This window comes from Lagenorhynchus albirostris, chromosome 20 (genome assembly GCF_949774975.1).
Source record: "Lagenorhynchus albirostris chromosome 20, mLagAlb1.1, whole genome shotgun sequence".
In the NCBI taxonomy this organism is placed as follows: Eukaryota; Metazoa; Chordata; class Mammalia; order Artiodactyla; family Delphinidae; genus Lagenorhynchus; species Lagenorhynchus albirostris.
The window spans coordinates 16025760-16046488 of NC_083114.1; the positions used below are offsets into that span (position 1 = coordinate 16025760).

General features: G+C 46.0%; 1 protein-coding gene across 2 annotated transcripts; it reads left to right on the top strand.

The window, feature by feature from the left end:
- The first annotated feature begins 941 nt into the window (after positions 1-941).
- On the top strand, positions 942-20106 carry SPAG5 (sperm associated antigen 5). 2 transcript variants are annotated; one of them, XM_060133382.1, is made up of 24 exons: positions 942-1055; positions 1315-1440; positions 5167-6254; positions 6344-6518; positions 11754-11828; positions 12076-12168; positions 12264-12398; positions 12611-12730; positions 12853-12945; positions 13048-13161; positions 13504-13597; positions 13757-13904; positions 13984-14086; positions 14274-14407; positions 14616-14754; positions 17585-17696; positions 17864-17950; positions 18212-18332; positions 18449-18560; positions 18941-19021; positions 19183-19338; positions 19419-19493; positions 19624-19704; positions 19943-20106. In XM_060133382.1, exons 1-24 carry the CDS (start codon positions 1005-1007, stop codon positions 20012-20014), a joined length of 3585 nt encoding a protein of 1194 aa, XP_059989365.1. In that variant the 5' UTR covers positions 942-1004; the 3' UTR covers positions 20015-20106. The 2 variants fall into 2 exon arrangements, with proteins under 2 accessions (XP_059989365.1, XP_059989366.1); XM_060133383.1 differs by having other exon boundaries at positions 12079-12168.
- The last annotated feature ends 623 nt before the right edge of the window (positions 20107-20729 follow it).

The following is a 20729-nucleotide window of genomic DNA, read 5'->3' on the forward strand; positions in this document are numbered from 1 at the left end:
AAGGCAGCCAAAAATAAAATAAATTAATAACGTTTAAAAAAATTATATTAAAAAAAGCCTGTAACTCTGAATACTTAACTTTAGGCTGTTTCCAAAAATCAATCCCACCTCCAGTAGCTAATTTCCCACACAGAGGGGTTTCAAGCGAGAGGAGAATGCAGTAGTCGGTAGTATGGGTGGCAATCTTGACTCTGCCATTTTACTACCTGTGGGCATTAGGCAAAAGACATTATCTGTGACTCGGTTACTACGTCTGTAAAACGCGGATATTTACGGTGCCTACTTCATATGCCCTTTTGGGGATTAAAGGAGTTAAGATATAAAAGGCATTTGGAAGAGTGCCAGGTGCCTAATAAATGTTCAATACTTGTGAGCTATTATTGTTCCAGTAAACTTGTTGCGGACCCTGAGTTAAGTCCCAAGAAAAGCCCAGAAATTCTGAAGAGGCTAAATGACAGCGCAGGCTGAGAACCACGTCTCAGGCCATCACGGACGCAGGACCTATGCGCGGACCGAGCAGCCTACGTAAAAAACGCTCCACTCACCTTCCCTTCTATACCCCCGACCGGCTCCTGCCGGTCAAGGCTGAGATAGCTGAGGGAAACCCGAGGAGAAACTTCCTAAGGCCAGGCCACGGGGACAGCTTTTCCGACAGGGTGTGAGACTGGCCTACTCGAAGCAGGAGGGATGGACTCCTCAACTGTCCAACTTCCCGGTCACCCTCTCGGAGGTGAGGCCGAAAGGCTGGCTTTCGGGCTGGAGCGCGTCCCGGTGGGATGGGGGTCAGTTCGCAGAGCGCGCGCGCACAGGGGGCCGGGCGGGGCGGGTCCAATACAGGCCCCGCCCCAGCCCGCCGGGCTCGAGCCCGGAGCGGACGCGCCCACCTGACGCACTGAGACTTCGCAGCCAATCGGGAAGCGCGGAGCAGGTTCAAATAAAGACGGCGGGTGAGCATGGCGTCGCCTCTTGCGTCTAGGAGGTGATCACCCTGTGTTGTTTTGAAGATGTGGCGGGTGAAAAAACTGAATCTTAGCGTGTCGCCTTCGCCCCAACCGGTGAGCGGGAGGGCCTCATGGAGCGAGAGAGCTGGGCCGGGGTTTTGGGTCGGGGTCGCTGGCAGTACCGGGCGTCGTGGAAAGCAGGGTCGAGCCTGGGGACGGGTGCATGTGGAGTCTAATGCTGGTCCTGATGTTCAGAGGACTGGGGTTGGAACCTACTCTTGTTATTGCTCGTGAGCTTCTTAGGGAGGGACGGGAGCTTCTTAGGGCAGGCTGGCAGAGCCCAGGCTTTCTCACATTCTCTCTTCTGTTTTAGGGAAAAGCAGCTATGAGAACGCCTCTCCGAGAACTTATCCTGCAGCCTGGTGCCCTCACCAACTCGGGAACAGGGCCCCCGATAGCCTACTCGTCCACCTCATCACTGTGCAAGCTAGGGCTGCAGGTGAGATTCGCCTGGCCAGCCTCTCGACTGGGCTCTTTGCCGAGGCGGAGAGCTCAGAGGAACAGAGGGCCAGGGTTGGAACGTAATTAATAACGATAATGAAGTTTCCTTCTTCGGTGACATCCATTTACAGCTATTCAGGCCAACAGAGAGGTACCCTAGGGTCGCTAAAGGAAGTCCACTGAGAACCCGCACCTCTATTTAGCTGTTAGTTTTTTTTATCATCACCTCCCCCGTTCAGTCTTTACCAAACGTCTTAGAAATAACTATCACTTTGGTTAGTGGTCTCCCTCTTTTTTTTTTTTTTTGTGGTACGCGGGCCTCATCACTGCTGTGGCCTGTCCCGTTGCGGAGCACAGGCTCCGGACGCGCAGGCTCAGCAGCCATGGCTCACGGGCCCAGCCACTCCGCGGCATGTGGGATCTTCCCAGACCGGGGCACGAACCCGCGTCCCCTGCATCGGCAGGCGGACTCTCAACCACTGTGCCACCAAGGAAGCCCCGAATGGTCTCCCTCTTAATAGGGACTCACTTACGGAGAAGTCAGTCAGTTTTAAGAATGAGGCAATGTCCATCCATTCCCAGAGGTAGTCAAAACTCCCCGGGGATCAAGTTACACCCCTGAACCACCGGAGTTTAAACTAGCTCCTTGTAGAACTGCCCTCACTGAGCTGTACTTTTGTGAAAGGTCTTGAGAGACATAGCTATGTAGAAAATGCTTTTCAGTTCAAATAGTGAGGATTGACTGTATACATTTCTCTGCCTGTTACTTTTCTCATTTAACAATGTGGTTTAAATCCCTCCATGTCAACTAGTGTAGCGCTAATTCATAAGATACTGTGGTATGCATCAAGCATAATTTAGTCATAAATGGTCATTTATCTTTCCACTTTTTTTTGCTAATGCAAACAATGCTAATGTAAATATCTTTGTACTGATACCTTTATTTCGATGAGATACATTTTCAGGAGTAGGATTATTGGTTTGAAGGAAAGATATTTTTAATTTTAAATTTTGTCAGATTGCTATCTAAAATAGCTATTACAATTCATATTCTCTCCAGCATTGTATGACGATATCCATTTCCCCACATCACCTCTTGTAGTAGTTGTTAGAGATCTTTAAAATTTTAGCCAGTCTGATGTGGTATCTTATTGTTACTTTAATTTGCATTTTCCTGACTACTAGTGAGCGTATCTCTTACATGTGAATTGGTTATTTGGGTTTGCTCTTTTGTGTAATGCTTATTTATATTATTTGCTCACTTTTCTATTGGGGGGTTAACTCTTTCATCATTTTCTAAGTGTATATTATAAATAGTCATCATTTGTCATGCTTTTTAGCTAGTTTGTAATTTTCTTTTGATTTTTACCTTTAATCCAGGGGTTATCTAGGAGGGGTTCTTAATTTCCAAGTGCTTAAAAGCCATTTTGTGTCACCTTTTAAATTTATTTTCTTGCATTATGATCAGACTGTAATCTGTTGTCTTTGTAGCCAAGTATAGGATGAATTTTTCTGAGTGTTCCATGAACATATGAGAAAAAGCATATTTACTATTCAAAGGATGTCACATTCTATTATATCCAACAACAGATAGTTAATTACTCTGTCCTTGCACTTTTTTTAGTCTGCCAGATCTGTTGAGTTCTGTGTTGTCCTTGTCTGGTTTTGGTATCAACATAATTTTGGCCTTGTAAAATGAGTTAGGAAGTATTTCCTTCTCTTTCTTTAATTTTTTGGAAGAGCTTGAGACAAATGGGTATTAAATCTTCTTTGAATTTTGGTAAATTCAACCTGTGAAATAATCTGGTCCTGGACTTTTGTTTTCTGGGAGGTTTTATTTTTAAATTAATTAATTAATTAATTTATTTATTTTGGCTGCTGTGGGTCTTCATTGCTGCGTGCCGGCTTTCTCTAGTTACGATGAGCGGGGGCTACTCTTGGTTGTGGTGCGCAGGCTTCTCATTGCGGTGGCTTCTCTTGTTGCGGAGCGTGGGCTCTAGGCACACGGGCTTCAGTAGTTGTGGTGCGCAGGCTCAGTAGTTGTGGCTCGTGGGCTCTAGAGCGCAGGCTGAGTAGTTGTGGCACACGGGCTTAGTTGCTCCGTGGCACGTGGGATCTTCGTGGCTCAGGGATCGAACCCATGTCCCTTGTATTGGCAGGCGGATTCTTAACCACTGTGCCACCAGGGAAGTCCCTCCTTTAGCACTTTGAAAGAAAACTTGAAAATTTGAAATAAAATACATGAAAGTACATAAAACATTGAGCCTAACAAATTTGTATAAAGCACACATCGTTGTAACCTATACCCAAGGACATTGCTAGAATATCAGAAGTTTTAGCTCAACTTTATGTTTTAAAATTTCATCCACTGCTGTAAATGAGAAATTTCATGTAAGTCTAATTCTTTTTTTTTTTTTTTGTAAATAATTGGTCTTTATAATCTAAAGCTTCTAAAATAGTTTTGTTGTTCTGGTAGTTCAGAAATTTTATCATTTTTTGTCAGTCCTGCTTGGAACTTGGTGAGCCATTTTAATATGCAAACTCAGATCTTTCTTTACCTTAGAGAAATTTTCTTCTAATACTTGTTAATCAGTGCCCCACCTGTACGTGTTCTCTTTTCTCCTTGAACTTCTTTTATTCACATGTTAGGTTTGCTGGATTTATCTTCCAGTTCTCTTAGCTTTTCCCTCAGATTTACCTTTCTTTGTATTTTTGTCTTTAAGATATGTCTTCCACTTGATTGTCCAGGCCAGTAATTCTTGTCTTAACTCTGATCATCCTCTTTCAATGCATATTACTAAAATTTTTTGTTTAAAAGTAATATTTATTATTTCCAGAAAGTCTTTGTGTGTGTGAGTTGTACTCAGATCTTCTTATGTATGCATATATTTTTTTGGTGCAAATTGTTATCTGTTTCTTCCGTCAGCTGTATTTTGGTAGGACCTACCTTTCCTAACTATCTTAGGGTTTGTCCTTTCTCTGGCTACTGGATCCACATAAGTACATTCATATTGTCCTTTTTTTGTTCATTGAGTCTCAGGACCAGCAGCCCTGAAAGTGGTAGAAAGTGCAGTGGTCTCCATCCCTATGAACCAGCAATTGGGAGGTTGTCACTCCCTTTTCAGGGCACCAGGAAGAGTCTTTCTGCTCTTCATTCTCCTTTGCTACAAAGGCTAGAGCTCTTCAAATCCCAAGGATTGAATGGCTTCAACCCATGTGTTCAGGATACCCTCAGTTCTTGCAGTCAAGGAGACTAGGTCCCTGGCACAGGTTGATGTTGCCCTTTCTTCTACGGTACATGGATCTCTGTGGGCCAAGTGCTCTCTCAGTCTAGTCCCCAATTTCTCATCTGTTCCAAAAGGACTAAAATCTTATACCAACTGTAGAACTTGAGCCAGGGATCCCTCCTACCCTAGAAGTGGGTTGGAGTTAGGATTGGAGAAGAGTGGGGTCACTTTCAAGCTACCATCTTCCCATGACATGGATAGATTATCTTAGCCTTGTTTATACTGTAACCTGGTTCACTTGGAAGGACCCAGAATGGCTTCCCAGCTTTTCTACTGGGTCTCTGTAGTAAGTAGCAAGGCTTAGCCAAGGTCTTACCTAAGTAAAGGTAATGAGAACTCTTTCCTTTTTTGAGTTCAGACAGTATCCTGCACCCATAACTGTATATTGGGAACCAGAACTGACAGTATTAGTCAACTACTTTTGTTTCCTTTGGCAGGAAGGCAGCAACAACTCATCTCCACTGGATCTTGTCAATGCTAAGAAGGCAGACTCCCCTTCAGAACAGTTGAGCCATCCCTCAACATGTCTAGAAGCTTGTCAACATGAATTAGATGAGCAGCCCCTAAATCTGATTCCCCAAACCAATTCTACTCCCAGAACATCTGAGGAAGCAGTAGACCCACTGGGCAACAATGTGGTTAAAACCATGGTCCTTGTACCTTCTCCAGGGGGGCAGCAGCAAAACATTACAGTCGAGGCCCATTTAGATACCACGGCAGAGACAAACAGCTTCTCTCTAGATGAGCCTTTGAGGACAGGAGATCTGCTGAGAAAGGGGGTGGCCCCCTGCATGGAAGACAACTTTTCAGAAATTGTTCCTGCTATGCCTGAGAAACCTACATTTCAGAATCCTCCATCCCATCTGTTGGAGTACCCACAAAATTCCTGTTCTGAGCAACAGCTACACTGCTCCAGGGAAAGCCTGAAGGACAGTAGGACTGAGGCTGTGCCTGAGGACCTAGTCCCTTCTGAAAGTAATGCCTTGTTGCCTTCCTCCCCGCTCTGGCTTTCCCCTTCAACTGTCTTAGCAGCAGACTTCCCTGTCAGTCTTGTGGACCCAGGGGAGGAAATTTTAGAGCACAGAAGTACAGAGGAGAGAGAAATGAGGTTTCCCACATTCCCTGAGGAGGCTGAATTGGGAGATCAAGCACTTGTCTCAAATATGGACGATATTCCATCCACAGGCCTGACCCCAAATCCAGGAGAAATGGAATCCCAGGCAGCTCCAGGGCCAGCAGTAGATGCTGGGAGCATTCCCGTCTCTGATATGGGGCCTTGGATGTCTCCCCTGGCCTGGTTGGAAAAAGGTGTAAATACCTCCGTCATGCTGGAAAATCTCCGCCAGAGCTTATCTCTTCCCTCTGTGTTTCGAGATGCTGCGATTGGCACTACCCCTTTCTCTACTTGCTCGGTGGGGACTTGGTTTACTCCCCCAGCACAGCAGGAAAGGAGTACAAACACATCCCAAATAGGCCTGGTGGGCACCAAGGACAGTACTTCTGAGACAGAGCACCTTCTATGGGGGTAAGTATCCCTGTATCTTTGTGCTCCTGGACCTGCCACTCCCATCCCTTTCCCTCTCTTCTCCTCATGTTCTTCTCTTCCTACTGCAGCCGTCCTCCAGATCTGACTGCCTTATCTCGACATGACCTGGAAGATAACCTGCTGAACTCTCTTGTCATTCTGGAGGTACTCTCCCGCCAGCTGCAGGACTGGAAGAGCCAGCTGACTGGCCCTCACCCAGAAGTTCAGGACAGCAGCACACAGACTGACACCTTTTCCAATGGGGTAAGAAGGTTCTTCCCAAAGTGTGGAGGATCCCAGTGGGCCCTCTTCCTTAGAATATGTATAAAAGCTGAGGATCTGGAAAATCCCTTAGAGCTGTTGGTACTCACTATACCCCTGGGGTACATCAAGACCTTCCAAGGGAATGCAAGCAAGGAAAGTTTTAAAGGAATCGGTTTCTAGATCTTCATCTTCCAAATGCACTCTTTACTAATTTGTTTTCTTTCCTACTTCCCCATTCTCAGTTACCCTTGCCCAATTTACTAACTTTACTATAAAGAAGAGCATATTTACTACCTGTCCTGAATCTTACATTGTCAAGAGGCAGCATTCAAAGGACAAATAGAAAATATTTGTGTACGTGCTGAGAAGGCAAATGACTGCAATGATTATGTAACATGTCATTTTTGTGTGCTTTCAACAAAATTGAAGGAAGACTCCAGTTATGTCAGTGGATGGAAGTTCACTGTGAGATTTTCGGCATGTATCTCCAAAGGAGCTCCTAGAATTGGGTGACATGCCCTTCTTCCCTTCTTTCATTCCTACTTATTCCCATTATTTATGTGAAGAAATTTTCTCACAGAAATCTTTTTTTTTTGGCTGCACCACATGGCTTGTGGGATTTCATTTCCCCAACCAGGGATCGAACCCAGGCCTTTGTCAGTGAGAGCACGGAGCCCTAACCACACGACCACCATGGAATTCCCTCACATAAATCTTGTATCTGTAAGAATGGAAAATAGGCATAAAATTCTTGCTGAACTACGTCTTATTGTAGGAATTATAGTAATCACAGACACATGAACTAATAAGGGGAGGGATGCTCCATCTATTTCATTAGTAGATGGATCTCCAGTAAAATTTTACTGGATATGTTTATGATTTTAATTAAAAATTACATTATTACAATGATTAGTATACAACTGATGAAAATATTTCTCCATCCAAAAGAGAGTTTTCTCACTTAAAATCTTATGTGGGACTTCCCTGGTGGCGCAGTGGTTAAGAATCCGCCTGCCAATGCAGGGGACACGGGTTCGATCCCTGGTTTGGAAAGATCCCACATGCCACGGAGCAACTAAGCCCGTGTGTCACAACTACTGAGTCTGTGCTCTAGAGCCCACGAGCCACAACTACTGAAGCCCGCATGCCTAGAGCCCGTGCTCCGCAACAAGAGAAGCCACTGCAATGAGGAGCCTGTGCACCGCGACGAAGAGTAGCTCCCGTTTGCCACAACTAGAGAAAGTCCGCGCACAGCAACAAAGACCCAATGCAACCAAAAATAAATAAATAAATTTAAAATCTTATGGTCAGAGGAATTAAAATTTTTTTTTAATTTATTTAAATTTAGATGAACTTTTGTTGTCGTTGCAGAGATACTAATAGAGTTTAAAGTGTAAAAGTATGTTTTATTAGGATAAAATTCTGAGAGGAGTAAAAATAGAGGTTCAAGGAGAAAAAGGGATGATATAAAATTTCTGTTAAAGAAGAACTTCGTGTATTTTTTAAAAATTAATTTATTTATTTATTTTTGGCTGCGTTGGGTCTTCGTTGCTGTGCAACGGGCTTTCTCTAGTTCCAGTGAGTGGGGGCTACTCTTTGTTGCGGTGCGCTTCTCTTGTTGTGGAGCACGGGCTCTAGGCGTGTGGGCTTCAGTAGTTGTGGCATGTGGGCTCAGTAGTTGTGGCTCGCGGGCTGTAGAGCACACGCTCAGTAGCTGTGGCACATGGGCTTAGTTGCTCTGCAGCATGTGGGATCTTCCCGGACCAGGTCTCGAACCCGTGTCCCCAGCATTGGCAGGTGGATTCTTAACCACTGTGCCACCAGGGAAGTCCCCTTTGTGTATTTTCTAAAGGTATCAAATAGGTATTAAATCATTATGGTTTATAAAGCAGAAACAAACACACCATTGTAAAGCAATTATACTCCAATAAAGACGTTAAAAAAATCATTATGGTGTATGTAACATTTATACCATTGGGTATATTTAAGACTGATGTAACAGTTTTATTTCAAACTGTCAATGTTTATAAGGTCGTGGAAATTACAGCCTTTGTAACGATTTAAACGTAAGGGTACTCCAGCTTTCAAAATTACTGTAGGAGATATGAGAGGAAAACAGTTTAAAGACCATTGTTCTAGAGGAGTCTTGCTGTGAGAGCACAGGCCGAGGAAGTAAGGGAATGTGTCAGGGAAGGAATTGAGGTCCTTAGTGTTGTGCCTGTTGAGGTAATAGGTGGCTGCTGCTAAGAAGAGATGGTCTCGGGAATTCCCTGGTGGTCCAGTGGTTGGGACTCCGCGCTCTCACTGCTGAGAGCCGGGGTTCAATCCCTGGTCGGGGAACTAAGATCCCAGAAGACGCGCAGCGTGGCCAAAAAAAACCATGATGGTCTCTAAAACTCCAAAGACCTCCTTTGAGTTGAAAATATCCTCAAAATAATGACTTTACTTTTTGTCAAAATCCTGGAAGCCATAGGCTCATCATTCCTGTATTTTCTTATTTTTGTATCCTTTCCTCTTGTCCTTGACCTTGTTCCCCATTCCTGAGTTGGCCTTGTACCCTCTTTCCTTGAAGCTTGCCAAATCCTTTTAGAGACCACTGGAGCAGAACCAAAGAGAGGAAATGACAGTGCCTTCAGCCATTCCCCATCACAGTGCCATGTCCTTGCCGCTTGGCTGCCTCATTCACGCTAATCTCATCACCTGCCTGACTGGCCAGCCCTGAGCAGTATGTGTGCCCTGTTCCAGGGCTCCAGGGGTAACTCTGTGCCTTACTGCATGATGCAGTCGGGAACAATGTCTGCTTTGCTGGGGAGGGGAGCGATGAACTCCAAGAGATCTGCGTCCTTATATCCAGGCTGCTGCAGCATCGTGACTCAGCACTGCTGCTCCAGCACTAGGCTTTTTCCTAGACGATGGCTGCCTTGCAGCAGTAATGAAGGTTCCCCACTTTTCTCTCAGAACTTCAAAGTTTCTCTACGGCTCTGCTGCCTTTGAAATCATACTTATCTACTCCACATAGCACACTAAGATTTTCGTCTGCCCTAAGATAATGAACAGACCATTAGAGATTAAGAAAATTAAAATGAGTAGTAAATAAATATTTGAGAAGGTTACCATTACTGGTAATCAGAGAAATGCAAATCGCAACATGAGATGCTATTTTCTTCTGACAAAAGAGCAAAGAATAAAATAGATAATAGTGGTAAGCATTGTCCTGTCGTCAGTAGGGCATAAATTGGTTCAATCTTTTTTTTTATGCTTTAAAACAGTTATATTTAATATTACATTTAAAATTTTTTTCTCTTGTTTGAACATTATGCCTTTAAACGGGTTCAGCCATTTTTGAAGGCAATTTCAACTGCTCAAAGCAGTTCAAACTTTTTGATCCAGTAACCCCACTTCTAGGGTTAAATCCTAAGGGGAAAAAAAAATTCTGCATAAAGATGATAACTTAAAAAAAATGAAAAATAATGAAAAATAATGGTACATCCATAAGATGGGATATCCTAGTTATTTAAAAGTATATTTATGAAGAGTTTTTTTTTTTTTCCAGCCATGCAGTGTGGCATGCAGGATCTTAGTTCCCCCACCAGGGATCAAACCCATGCCCCCTGCAGTGGAAGTGTAGAGTCCTAACCACTGGACTGCCAAGAGTTTTTAATAGTTTAATAAATTTAATGTTCATGGTTTTTAAAGAAAGGAATTCAGAATCCGCCTGCCAATGCAGGGAGCATGCGTTCGATCCCTGGTCTGGGAAGATCCCACATGCCGTGGAGCAGCCAAACCTGTGCGCCACAAGTACTGAGCCTGCGCTCTAGAGCCTGCGAGCCACAACTACTGAAGCCCACGCACCTAGAGCCAGTGCTCCACTGCAATGAGAAGCCTGTGCAGCACGACGAAGAGTAGCTCCCACTAGCTGCAACTAAAGAAAGCTCACACACAGCAACGAAGACCAAACCGTAGCCAAAAATAAATAAATAAATAAGACCCCACAAGCCCCATGGCCTAGCCAAAAAAAAGATACCTAGAGATCAACATACATACATAAATAAATAAATAAAAAGAAGAAAAAAGAAAAAAAGGAGTTCAGAGTTCATATAACCTCTAAGAGGCTTTGAGGTGAGGTAAAATATCAGCAGAGGTTAAAAATGAGTGATGCTCCACTTTGATAGGTCTCCCTAAAGCACACATCCCAGTCTCAGGCTCTCAGTGAGGAGACTAAATGTAAACTCAGGGCTAAATAACATGAGTATAATAAAATTAAGTAAGAAAAGCAGGACCCCACATTTATTTATATATTATAATCACAATTGTGGTTTTTCTTAAGCATTACTGTCTTTCATCAAATCTAAGATACTATCAATATTGAATGCATACCAATGTCAGTGGTGTTAAAATGTAAAAAGACGGGGACCTCCTTGGTAGTTCAGTGGCTCAAACTCTGTGCTTCCAATGCAGGGGGCACGGGTTTGATCCCTGGTTGGGGAACAAAGATCCCACATGCTGCGCAGTGCGCCAAAATAGAAAACAATTGTAAAAAGGCAATCATCTTAGAATTTATTAAATATAGTTCTTTCTTTTTTTTTTTTTTTTTTTTCGGTACGCGGGCCTCTCACTCTTGTGGCCTCTCCCACCGCGGAGCACAGGCTCCAGACACGCAGGCCCAGCGGCCATGGCCCACAAGCCCAGCCGCCCAGCGGCACGTGGGATCTTCCCAGACCGGGGCACAAACCCACGTCCCCTGCATCGGTAGGCGGACTCCCAACCACTGCGCCACCAGGGAAGCCCTAAATATAGTTATTTCTTTGTAAATCAGTAGTCTACTACTTTTTTCTCCCCCTGACACCTGAGGGAGGTAACATACTCATCAGTTACAGCAAATCTCTATAGCAAGGAAATCTGGTGTGGAGGTATATTGAAATCTCTTGGGGTGGGTGCTGTACTGTTGGTTGAGAATCACTGCTCTAGGGGTAAAATTGATAATGATTCTTTTTCCATTTTATTCACTTTCCTATTTCCAAAATTTTACAGTAAACACATAGTCAGAAAAAAAAGTTATTTTAAAAAGTAATTTTTCTGCCTACCTCTGGATTTTTTCTGACTTGGCTTCATCAAGCTGTGAGCCTTGCTCCTGATTTTAATGGGAAAGGTTCCTGTATCTCGGTGGGAGGGGGAAAGAGCTGCTGGTGGTGCATGTTGCCTATGCAAGAGGGGCAACTCTGTTTCTCCAACTAGATGAGTAAGAAACCTCAGCATCTTCAGGAGAGCCAGGAGATTGGACAGGCTCTGCGGCAGGCCAGGAATGTCATGGTAAGTGTTGATTGACCTTACGCCGTTGCTGGGTCTCCTGTGAAGATCAAAATGGCGACTCCTGAGCAGTTAGCAGATGATGGATGGTACTCAGCCATGGTAGTGAAGGGAGGTTTCCTGTTGTTAAGAACATCTCTTCCTTATTGGGAGCGTGAAATTGGGGTTGGTGGCTTCCTCCTCAGTGTCCCAGCTTACTTCCTGCTTAATGACTTTATTTGATCTAGCCTAACCATCTCTCCCTCTACAGCAGTCATGGGCGCTGGTCTCTAAAGAGCTGATATCCTTGCTTCAACTATCTCTGCTGCACTTAGATGAAGATAAAACTGCTTTGAGTCAGGAGGTAAGCAGCATGCAGATGGAGGCAGAGGCCTTTGGTGGGATTGAAATTCAGCCAAATAAAGAAACCAGACACAGTATATGATTCTTATCTTATAGTCTTGGCGTACAGAAACCTTGGTGTCCCGCTGTTTTGATGTGTTGAAGAAACTGAGGGCAAGGCTCCAGAGCCTCAAAGCAGAAAGGGAGGAGGCAAAGCACAGAGAGGAAATGGCCCTCAGAGGCAAAGATGCGGTAAGGTGTCAGGCTTTTGTTCCTGGATGTAGGAGGTCTCTTCCTAAGGTTCCTGCAGGAACATAAATTGACTTGAGACACAGATGGGTGGCCTGAGAACTGCTTGCCCTGGGGAATAATGAACTAAACTGCTGGTGTGATGGATAGTTATGGCTTTTTGTGCTGTATCCTTCCTCTGCCCGCAATGTCCTCTCAACCTCTTCTCTAAACAGGCAGAGACAGTGCTAGAGGTTTTCTGTGCACACGCCAGCCAGCGCATCAGCCAGCTGGAACAGGACCTGGCATCCATGGGGGAATTCAGAGGCCTTTTGAAGGAAACCCAGACCCAACTGGTAATTGAAGGCATATTCTTTCCTGGGATCCATACTGACACACTGGGAGGATGGTCATGTACCCCTACTTCCCTGTATCCACAGGGAAAGGGCTCCCTCCATTGACAATCCTTCTCATGTAGGTCGGGCTTCATACTGAGCAAGAAGGGTTGGCTCAGCAGACAGCAAGTCTTACTTCAGCCTTGCAGCAGGACTGGATATCCATGCAACTGGATGTGAGTATTTGGGGCCATTATACTGCTCCTTTGCTCACAGCCAGCCCTGTTAGGAGTCTTGTCTCAAGGGTGCTCTTCTGACCTGCTTGCTTCCCCTGGTAGTATGTAACATGGACAGCTCTGCTGAGCCGGTTTCAGCAACTCACAGAGAAGTTTACAGCCAAGAGCCGGCAGACCCTGCAGGAACGTGATGCTGCAATTGAGGAAAAGCAGCAGGTACAAACCAGGAGTGGGGACTGCTTAGGCCTCATTTCCTCCTTCTCTACAGAACGCCTTTCTGATGAGTGGTGTCATTAGCCTCTTCCCTGGGACCTGTCTTCTTTCCATCTGTGGGTTTGGAGACCAGCCAGTCCCTTTGCTATAAGATGGCCTTCAGCACCTTCTTCAGCAACTTTCCTCCTGTTTCTACTTTTTCCTGAGGATCAGACTCATTTGCTGCAGTGTTTTTGCCCAGGAACAATGTGGTTTATTGTCCTGTCCAGAAAGAGAAACTGGACTAAGTCTTGGGACTCTTGATTCAGGGGGAGCTGTGGGAAGAAAACTGTCTTTTTCTCCTAGGTTTCCAGGGAGCTGGAACAAGTCTCTTTCCATTTAGAGGACTGCAAAAGCCAACTAGAACAACTGGAGTTGGAAAACAGTCGTCTGGCAACAGGTGTGCGTGTGTGCATGCGTACAAGCAGTTGTACCCTGCTGAGGCTTGGGGTGTGGCAGTAGCGTAAGAAAGTGCTCTAGGGCACTTGTCTTAGAGCAGAAGTGTGGGGACGTTTGGGCCTGGTGACCACATGGTGTCATTAGGATAATTTTGGTCTAGATCTCCGGGCTCAGCTGCAGATTCTGGCCAGCATGGAGAGTCAGCTAAAAGAGCTACAGAGTCAGCATGCCAGTTGTACCCAGGACCTGGCCATGAAGGATCAGTTGCTCTGCCAGCTTACCCAGAGCAGTGAGGAGAAGGCTGCTCAGTGAGTTCCTCTCAGGTTATTGTGGCAGTAGGCATCCAGGATATGGGACCAATGGGATCTAACGTAAGGTCTCTGGCAGATGGCAAAAGGAAGAGATGGCATTAAAACATATGCAGGCAGAGCTGCAGCAACAACAGGCGGTCCTGGCCAAGGAGATGCAGGACCTAAAGGAGACCCTGGAGGTAAGGAAGGTGGCTTGGGGCAGGGGAGCTGCAGGAGTGTGACTCTTCCCTGATGGTATTGAGGTGAGGTTTGAGACTCTGGACTGGAAAAAGCCTCTGTTCCCAGGACTCTAAAATTTCCCACTTAGATGCATTTTCCCCCTCCCTCCCTTTCTCCTTGCCTTCCTTCCTGCTCCTGTCTCCCCAGTTTGCAGAACAAGAGAATCAGGTTGCTCACCTGGAGCTGGGCCAGGTTGAGTGTCAGTTGAAAACCACCCTGGAAATACTCCGGGAGCGCAGCCTGCAGTGTGAGGACCTGAAGGACACCATGGAGAACCTGAAGTAAGACCTCTACCTTTCTGTGCTTCCCTGTTAGTGTTTATCTCAGGACTGCTTCTAGAAGCTAAAGTCTCCAAGAAGGGAATTGTGACAGGGTCTGAGAGCCTCTTGTTTCCCCTCTTTGAACGCAGTTCTGTGTGGGGATTTGGAGAAGTGTTCAGGGAAGGTCACCTGGTGTTTGGCTGTCTTCTCTGTTCCTTCCTTATTTCAGGGCTAAACTGGCCAGCACCATGGCAGAGAAACAGCAGCAAGACCTGGAGAAGACACGCCAGTATTCCCAAGAGCTAAGGGTGCTGACTGAGCAACTCCGGAGCCTGACCCTCTTCCTACAGACAAAACTGAAGGAGAAGGTAGGGTCTGGGGTTTCCTTCTCTTCCCTTACAATTGTATCAATATCTTCGAATAAAGACGGTTTTATTTCTTCCTTTCCGAACTGTGTACCTTTTATTTCCTTTTCTTGTCTTACTGCGTTAGCTAGAACTTCCCCTATAGTGTTGAAAAGGAATGGTGAGAGGGGACATCCTTGCCTTGTACCTGATCTTAAAGGGAAAGCTTTGAGTTTCTCACCTTTAAGTATGATGTTAACTGTAGGCTTTTTGTAGATATTCTTTATCCAGTTGAGGAAGTTCCCCTCTAATCCTAGTTTACTGAAACTTTTTCCACTTGTATCCTTATTGTATAGAATGGTCTTCCTAAAATTCTACTCTCGTCCCATCTCTGTGACCTTCAGTGATTTTCAGTTGCCTACAGGATGTCTTCAAGCTGTCACTCAAACTTTTCTTCTTCTGTCTCCTACCTCCCTGTTATGAACCGTTTACTCCCATAGACTGCCTACGTACTACACACACGTCTCATCCCCATTTGCACCCAGATGCGTGCTGTTACCACGTCCGTTCTCTTCTATCTTCAAACTGGAAATACCTTTTCCTTCCTATTAAAATCCTCCCTGGTTCACCTTCTTCTTTGAAATGTTTCTAAACATCAGTGGACTCAGTGATCTCCTGCTATATTCCTCATGAACTTACTCTCCTTTTGCACTTGTATTAATTTTCCTTGGATGTTTGGTCTCTTCAACTAGACTGTATTTAAAGAAAGCAGAAATTTAGCCTTGCTTCTTTGGCTTCCCCACAGTGCACACTGAACAATAAATGGATATTTTTTAGAATGCAGCGTTAGTTAGCTTATTCAACAGTTAAAGACACAGCCAGAATCCTGAAATCGAATTGCTTATGATCTCACCCCATTCCCCAGTGTGTGCCAAGCACAGGAATCCAGTCTTGCAGGGAAGACAGACAGATGTAAACTTGTCATCTTGGCTTGTGATTATGATAGAGGTTGCCTGGATGGCCACTGAGGGTTGCTTGGATGACCACAGAGAAAGGAGCATCAGTTTTACCTTTGAGAGTTAAGATGTCTTCTCAGAGCAGGTGACTCTTGGTCAGAGTCTTGAGATTAGAAGTTTGTAGGGCAGGGTTGGGTATATAGGAAGGCCCACCAGGCAGAGGGAATAGTATGAAAGTCATAGAGGCACTATGGGTACTTTTTGTAGTGTCTACCTTGTGACAAGACCTGAGTTAGGTGCTGGGACTACAGGTGAACAAGGCCAAGGCCCTGCTCATGTGGAATGTGGTGAGTTTGGGAACTGGGAGGTAGCTCTTTATGATTGGATTATAGGAGCTATGTGGGGCAAGGATGATAAAGAGAAAAGGCTGGAGAGCTAGGCAGGAGGCCAGATTTTTGAAGGTTTGAACTAAAGGGATGTGGAGGAGGGGATGAATTGGATGAATTCAATACATATTTAGGAAGTAAAAGTAACAGAATGGGGACTTCCCTGGCGGTCCAGTGATTAAGACTTCTCCTTCTAATTCAGGCGGTGCGGGTTTGATCCCTGGTTGGGGAGCTAAGATCCCACATGCCTCGAGGCCAAAAAACCAAAACATAAAACAGAAGCAATATTGTAACAAATTCAGTAAAAAAGACTTTAAAACTGGTCCACATCAAAAAAATCTAAAAAAAAAAAGTAACAGAACGTGGTGACCAGTTTGATATAGGAGTATGGTGGAAGAGTGAATGATGATCTCTAGATTGCTGGAAAGATGGTGACACTCTAGAACTGGGATTGGCAGACTTTTCCTGTAACGTGCAATATGATAAATATTTTCGGCTTTGCAAGCCACATGGTCTTTGTCTCAACTACTCAACTCTGCCTTTGTAGCTCAACAGCAGGCATAGAAAGTATATAAATAAATGGATGTGGCAGTGTTCCAATAAAACTTTATTTACAAAAACAGGTGGCAGGCTAGATTTGAACCACAGGCTGTAATTTGCTGCTCCCCTGCTCTAGGATCTTAAATACAGATGGAGGAATAGATTTTTGGTGGGGTGGGACAGGAAAAATGGTTAGCTCAGCTTTATACACACTAAATTTCAGATGAACTGTGGAGCAATCTGGTAGATTTTTCACAGGTAGTTGAGCCTTTGGGCCTGGAGATTGGGAGAAGGTCCAGTTGAGAGAGACAGATTGAAGGGTCATCCATGTAGAAGTGGATGTTTTTGTGGAGCTCCTGAGGTGAGGCCACCTGGGGAATGTAAAGAGGGTCAAGGATGAACCAAAAGGAGCCCACAGTTAAAGAAAGACCTGTGGATAGAGAGAAGAGATAGCCAGAAAGGTATGAGTCCTACCTGTGAAGGAGAGAGAGTCATGTCACACAAGTGAAGAAAATGAAGTTTCTAAAAGAACATGGTCATTGGTTATCACATAGGTCAGGTAAAATAAGACCTGAAAGGTGTCCGATGCCATTGCTGTACCAAATAATGAGAATTTTTGTGGAATGGTCGGGCAGAAGCCTGAGTGTAGTGGGCTAGGGAGTCCATACATGGTGAGAATTTTAGGCAAGAAATGTAGGCTTTTCTTTTCTTTTTTTAATGGAAGGGAAAAGAAAAGGCAGTAGCTAAAAGCATACTTAAGGTAAGAAGAAGGGTTTTTGTTTTTTTTTTAATTGTTGTTCTAGTGAGAGAGAATTAAGTTCAGGGAAAGGAGCTAATGGAGAAGTTGAAGATAGAGAACAAAGGTGACATATAGAACAGCATCCCGAGGAGATGGCCGGTGAATACCTGGAAGTTCAGGGAACCCACTATCCCTGAAAAGCAGCTGACGTTTTTTTTTTCCTTTGCCCTTAGGCTGAACCAGAGACCCTCCCGATAAGCACAGCCTGTGCTCCTTCCCAGGAACACCCTCTGCCCAGTGACAGCACCTTTTTGAGAAGCACCCTGACAGCAGTGGCAGATGAAGGTTAAAGGCCCTGGAATTCAGGGGTGGGAAAGTTGTGGCGCTGCTCCTGATATCTTCAGCTGTTGAAGATGCCGCCAACAGACCCTGTCTCTCCCTGGCTCCCGTGATGGCCGACCCTTGACTGGGTCACCCGAGGGGCCCTCTACCATGGTTGCATTTTGTTTTAGAGCCAGAATCAGCTCCTGTGCCCTTGCTTGGAAGTGACAAGAGTGCTTTCACCAGAGTAGCATCAATGGTTTCCCATCAGCCTACAGGTTAGGATGGGCTCCAGGGATCCTGCCTCATTTCTAGATCTGGTAGTGATGATAAAGACTAAAGCAGTGAGAAGTGCTTTGCTCTAAAAACCTCAATTTTACTTGGGCTCATTTCATTTCTGCCTTTTGGGATCGGTAGTGTTCCAGACATTCAGATCCTGTGGGTGGGGAACATGGATAAGAGTTGTGAAAGTGATAGCTACACACTCCTTCCTTCCAGAGCTAAAGGGCTCTACCTCTATCTAGTACTTTGTCTTTCAGAAACCCCAGGCATCGAGAATAGCCTGGCAGAAATGAGTACGATGACTCTGGAGCTTCAGAGCCTGTGTTCCCTGCTGCAGGAGTCTAAAGAAGAGGCTGTCAGGACTCTGCAGCGAAAGATGTGAGTGGAGTGCAGTCTTGGTGAGAGGGGGCAGGTCAGGTGAGCAGCCCCTTATGTTAAGGGCCCAGGCAGCCCCTGGGGGGACCGGAATAATGCTGAATTCTTCCCTCCCCTAGATGTGATCTGCAGGCTCAGCTGCAGGCCCAGGAAGAACAGCATCAGGAAGCCCAGAAGGCAAAGGAAGCGGACATAGAGAAGCTGAACCAGGCCTTGTGCTTGCGCTACAAGGTGGAGGAGGGGCCTGGAAGTGAAGTGATGAAGAACTGGGGCAACTGTGAGGGCCCACTGGGAGCTGTTGTCTCTCCAGGAATCTGGGTGGTGGAGATTTTCCAACCATTGCCCTAGTTTTGCCCTTCCTGGGGTCAGACAATTCACATGTTTGGGAACCAGCTATAGACTGACCCATCTTCCAGGCTGACCTAGAACTCCAGGAGAGCTCTCTCAACAGGGAAATGTGCCTGGCCTGACGTAGCCTAGAGGAAGAATTGCAGTGTTATCAGTTGGTATCACCTGGGCTGAGCATGGTCAGGCACCAAATCCTATCTCCTGGCAAGGGCTGCAAAGAAGCCAGCTCTCCCACTGCCTTCTTACCTCCCTTTTCCTCACAGAATGAAAAGGAGCTCCAGGAAGTGGTACAGCAGCAGAATGAGAAGATCCTAGAGCAGATAGACAAGAGTGGTGAGCTCATAGTACGTTCATCATGATGCCCAGCCTCTGCCTTCTATGTCACTGGTAGCCAGGGTCCCAAATGTGGGAATTGGGTGCCCTGGTCTACCCTTGCTTACCACATGGGATAAGGATAGAGAGGACCTTTGAGGGCTACTAGATACCTCTCCATTCTCATCCCCAGAGGCTTAGAGAGGAGGTGACCCAGCTCACCCGTTCACTTCGTCGTGCGGAAACAGAGACTAAGGTGCTCCAAGAGACCCTGGCAGGCCAGCTGAACCCCGACAGTCAGCCCATGGCCACTAACTGGATCCAGGAGAAAGTGTGGCTCTCCCAGGAGGTGACTCAGAGTTAACAGAAGAGCTGGGCAACTGGTGGGAACCCTAGGCTGTGCCCCTACTGATTTGAACATATCTGTAGGTGGACAAGCTGAGGGTGATGTTCCTGGAGATGAAAAATGAGAAGGCAAAACTCATGGTCAAGTTCCAGAGCCACGTAAGAATTTCCATGTCATTCTAGGGCTATTTCCTGTCACCACTAGCAAGTGCCCTGCCATATTTATCTTTCCCCACAAGCTATGTTTTTCTTTTAAGCATAGAGCTTATGCATCCTATTTGCTTTTTAGAGAAACATCCTGGAAGAGAATCTGCGGCGCTCTGACAAGGAGTTAAAGAAACTAGATGACATTGTTCAGCATATTTATGAGGTAAAGGAGGGAGGGAGTGGATGCAACTAAGGCACTTGGTATAAGCCCTGGCCCAGGGGGTACTGATGAGTATAGTTGTGGTTCCCAGCCCTTGCTGAGAGCTGGGCCTGACTCACTATTGCAGCCTTCTCTGTGGCTTCCATTTTCGCCCCTCTAACTCAGTGGGTGCTTCTTGGGGCTGGGAGCCTTGGGCCTTTGGCCTGTGACCCTGAGCTGCCTTTTCTGTATCTCTTGCCAGACTCTGCTGTCCATCCCAGAGGTCGTGAGGGGTTGCAAGGAGCTACAGGGATTGCTGGAATTTCTGAGCTAAGAAACTGAAAGCTGGACTCTGTTTCACCCCTTTTTACCTGCAGTACTCCCTTACCCCAACACCAGGACCAATTGGCTTAGAGCCAGCTCTGTTTAATGCTATTTAAATAAAGTATATTTAATGTATTTCTTCAGGCTCACTGAATCTTATTTCTTGGGTAGGAGGTGGGTGGATGAGGTCAGGGGAGAGGCAGCTTGGCCCTCTTGCCTGGGCATCCTCCACACACCCCTCCCACTGCATCCAGAGCCAAAGCCAGTCTCCCCCCACCACCCCGACGCCTTTTCTTCCCCAGATACTCTGGTAACTGGACTGCTTGTTCCCTGGCTCACTGCCTGTAGCCCTGGTGAATAAGGGGGTGAGGACAGAGAAACTCAGTTCCTTACTCTCTGCCCTGGATTCCCACACTGTTGGTGCCTGTGTCCCATCTAACCCAACCGTTGTGATTGTTTAGGTGACCCTCCTTCACCAGACCAGGCTTCGTCCCCAACAGCCATCACAGTGCTCTGCACATGGTAAAGGCAATTGTGGCAGAAATGAGGCGAGGCCATTTCCTGCCCATGGGGCCTTGGTGGCTGGCCCGCGAGGTGGGAGGGGGACAGTGCGCAACCACCTCGGAGATCCCAGCAGAGTAGTCACTCCACCTCGTCGCCCCGCCTCTGTGGGCGTGGCCTCGCCGCTGACTCCAGTCCTGGGAGAGGGCGTGGTCAGGGCGGGG